Source organism: Formica exsecta, unplaced genomic scaffold, assembly GCF_003651465.1.
Source record: "Formica exsecta isolate Colony F162 unplaced genomic scaffold, ASM365146v1 scaffold13, whole genome shotgun sequence".
Lineage (NCBI taxonomy): Eukaryota > Metazoa > Arthropoda > Insecta > Hymenoptera > Formicidae > Formica > Formica exsecta.
In genome coordinates this window covers 677768-681192 of record NW_021848632.1, presented here as the reverse complement: position 1 = coordinate 681192, position 3425 = coordinate 677768, and the positions used below count along the sequence as shown (strand labels likewise).

At 38.9% G+C, this 3425-nt stretch overlaps 1 protein-coding gene across 1 annotated transcript in view; it reads right to left on the bottom strand.

Annotated features, from left to right (window-relative positions):
* The window catches only part of LOC115245787 (akirin-2), a 3984-nt gene extending 2819 nt beyond the window's left edge, over positions 1 to 1165 (bottom strand). The window contains exon 1 of the mRNA XM_029824275.1: positions 538 to 1165. Within this exon, the coding sequence (XP_029680135.1) occupies positions 538 to 727 (190 nt within the window). The 5' untranslated portion in view covers positions 728 to 1165. The remainder of the gene's footprint in view (positions 1 to 537) is intronic.
* Positions 1166 to 3425: the final 2260 nt, after the last annotated feature.

Genomic DNA, 3425 nt, shown 5'->3' with positions numbered 1-3425 from the left:
TATATATATATATAACAATCTTTTTGTGTCATATTACTACGTATCATCACAATCTTGTCACGTGCAGAAAAATAGAAAATACATCATTTCTGGACGCATCTCTGCGCTCTTTCTTTAACATTGCAGAAAAACAAGAATGGAACGTAAAAAGCCGAATCTCCGAGCGCGTCCGTTACTACATTACCATATGATTTACGCGTGTCGCCCCCTTCTCTCCGCAAGGAGTCTGTGAATACGGGTTTTAAATCGCTAGAGCTTAGCCGCCCCAGCTCGCCATCTCTCTCCTACATTCGTTCCTTCCCTCGCTCTGTTTCTTTTCCGCTCTGTATGCAAGAAAACCAGTGCGTAGCAAGGGGGAAGGAGAGAAGGAGAGAAGGAGAGAAAGAGAGAGAGAGAGAGAGAGAGAGAGAGAGAGAGAGAGAGAGAGAGAGAGAGAGAGGAAGAGAAATTGAGACAGAGATAAACACGGAGAAAAGCCGATAAGAGCGACAGAGAGCGAGAGGGGAAAAAAATGGCCGCAGCCTGCGGTGTAATTACCAGGCGTCAATTTGCTGGCTATCTCGCCGAACGGCGACGGTTTCTGCGGCAGCGGTCCGCCGCGCGGCGACGACGCGGACGCGCCGGGCGACGCGCACGACATGGGCATGCACCTCCGTCGCTTACTGGGCCGGCTATGGCTGTGCACCGGGTCGAATTCCAAGGACCTCTTCAGTGTGGCGCACGCCATGGTGCTACTGCTGACGGTGGTGGCGCGATGTTCCTGGGCTCACTGTGCGCCGTCTACGACTGACACCCAGTCGTTCGTTCGTTCGTTCGGGCCGCGGCCCCGAAAGGAAGGAACGGGGGGGGGGGAGAGGGAACAAGACGGAGAGGGAGCCAACGGGGATAATGGGGAGCGGCGCGACGATCTGGCGCAGAGCGATACGGGGAGCGGCACCACGCGAGAAGTTAACGACACGGGAGAATTGAGACGCGAGAGTATTTTTGCACGACGATTGAAACTCAGGCCGGGAGCTCTCTCCTCCCGACGACGGGGACGGATTCGTAGGCGTGCGTGGGGCCAACGCGCAGCTTGCACCGACAAAACAAACACTGCGCTGGAACAATATGGCCGCCGATCGCTACGCGCAGCGAGCTCCTCCTCTCTCTGCCGGCTGAAACAACTCGTCTAGCTGTTCGCTTTCGTTCCTCTTCACGTTTTTCGTCAGTTAACTAGGAGCACGAAGTATATATATGCATGATGGAGAACTCGCACTGCGCCCAATGCATGACGTTTCGATCTCCAATAGGAGAGTGTGCCTCCTAGGGATATTATCCTAAAGTCCTAGAATTAATAGCTCTTGCACAATACTAGGCGATAGCGATAGCGATAGGCGATAGCGATAGCGATAGAAATAGAAACAGAAAATTCCAATACTAGAGATATGCCAATGCAGAATGTTATTCTCTGCAGAGAATACTATTCTATGTATATGATCGATATACGTTTTGTGAAAGCGACGGATTTAAATATGTCTTACAATATTAATTGTAGAATTTCTCCTTATTTTGTACTTTTATTTTAATAGCATATTTGTAAAATAAAATTATAGTTTATCGTTTTGTTTTTCATTTTAAAGTTATGTGGTAAATGTGTATAAGTAAGGAAACAGGGCTTTTGAAATAATATTATTTTATACAAATATGCATAAAACTAACAAAGGATTACAATACAAATTTTTATATGAAATTCAACGGTATTGATCTAAGGACTTTTATATATATCACACAAATTTGTACATATATTTTTTATTGATGTCTTTTTAACCTTACGTCCCAGACAGCACAAGGATGTCCTTAGGACGTCCAAAGGGCATCCAGGACATACATGTAGGATATCCTGAGGATATCCTATTTTAATCCTCGGATCTCCTCTGGATGTCCTGAGGAAGAGTAAATGATAGCCGTACACTAGCCTCTGGAGAATCCAGGGAGATCCTGTGGAACATCTTAAGGATTTCTATAGGATATGTTAGGGATATTTTTCATACGTTAAAAGGAACAAATTCTAAAATTTAAATATAAATTAAGATTGCGTTCTGTTATTTACTGCCAATACTAAAAATCTAATACTAAAAATAGTTCACGTTCTTTAATATTTGAGGTTTTCGTGCTGTACATGAATATTTTAGGTTTGGCTTCCGGGTTTGAGTCGTGTAATATTTTCAAAACAATCCAATATCTGACTTCCTTATGTTTGGATTGCATCAGAAATTGAACTGATAAAAAATAATTATATTTTTAATTTCCTGTTAGTTGCTCTTTGCAAGCTTTATATAATTCTCATGACCAAATCTCAAATACGAGTTTGCGCTTCGCATAGCGGTAAACAAACTAACTAGCGGTTGAATACTATTTTTTGTAAGGTTTTTGGAATGTTGCGCATAGTAACATTTCTCATAAATTATTAAATAAATAATAATTTTGAATATGTGAAAATGTGCGCATCAAATTCAATTATTAATATTAAACGAAATTAATGTTAACAATTAATTGCACATGTATATGTCCTCTGGAAATCCAAAGGACATTCAATATAATAGACAGGGCAGGTATCCTACAGACATCCAGGGGTTATCCAATGGACATTTATAGGACATTAATACTTATTACAATACTTAAAATTTCTAAATTATATTAAATAGCCTACATAACCGAAAGTAATCATGTATGCATATTAAATTTTCATAAAATATATTTATAATAATATCTTAAAACATCCTACAAATATCCTGAACCATCCTGGACATATTCAGGATGATTCTGAGGACGTTTTGTGCTGTCTGGAGTTAGTCCTTATATGTGCCAATTGCATTTTTTCTTATAGTACAGAATAATTGTATTGGCTTTATCTCTTTTTGTATATCTTTTCTAATAAAAAGAAATTGAATAAACCAATCCAACAAGTAGTATTACGCAAGTAGTAACAGTATGCATAGGCTTATCTCTTTGTGTATCTTTTCAATAAAGAACACTGTAAACCAATCCAACAAAAAGTGTTACACAACTAGCAGCAGCTACCGTTGTTGTAAGTTTCAATCAGTTCGTCAAAATAATGTAATAATCTGTTCCTCTAAATAATTAATGTTTATATCACAGGATTTTTTTTATAAATTTCGGGAAAAAAGAACAAGCAACAAATGTTAGAAATTTTTTATTGATTACGTCTGTATATGTGTGTGAGTATAAACATTTAGATTCAATAATAATGGGGCGATAAAAAGATTAATAATACAAACCGTAATAATAATAATAATAATAACGATAATATCTTTCATAGTATATAATCAAGATTAATAATAATAGGTAAAAAGGCGATGTAAAAACGTCAACATAACGTCATAGCTCGTAACATTTCATAAATATTGATTTGCAAGATATATATA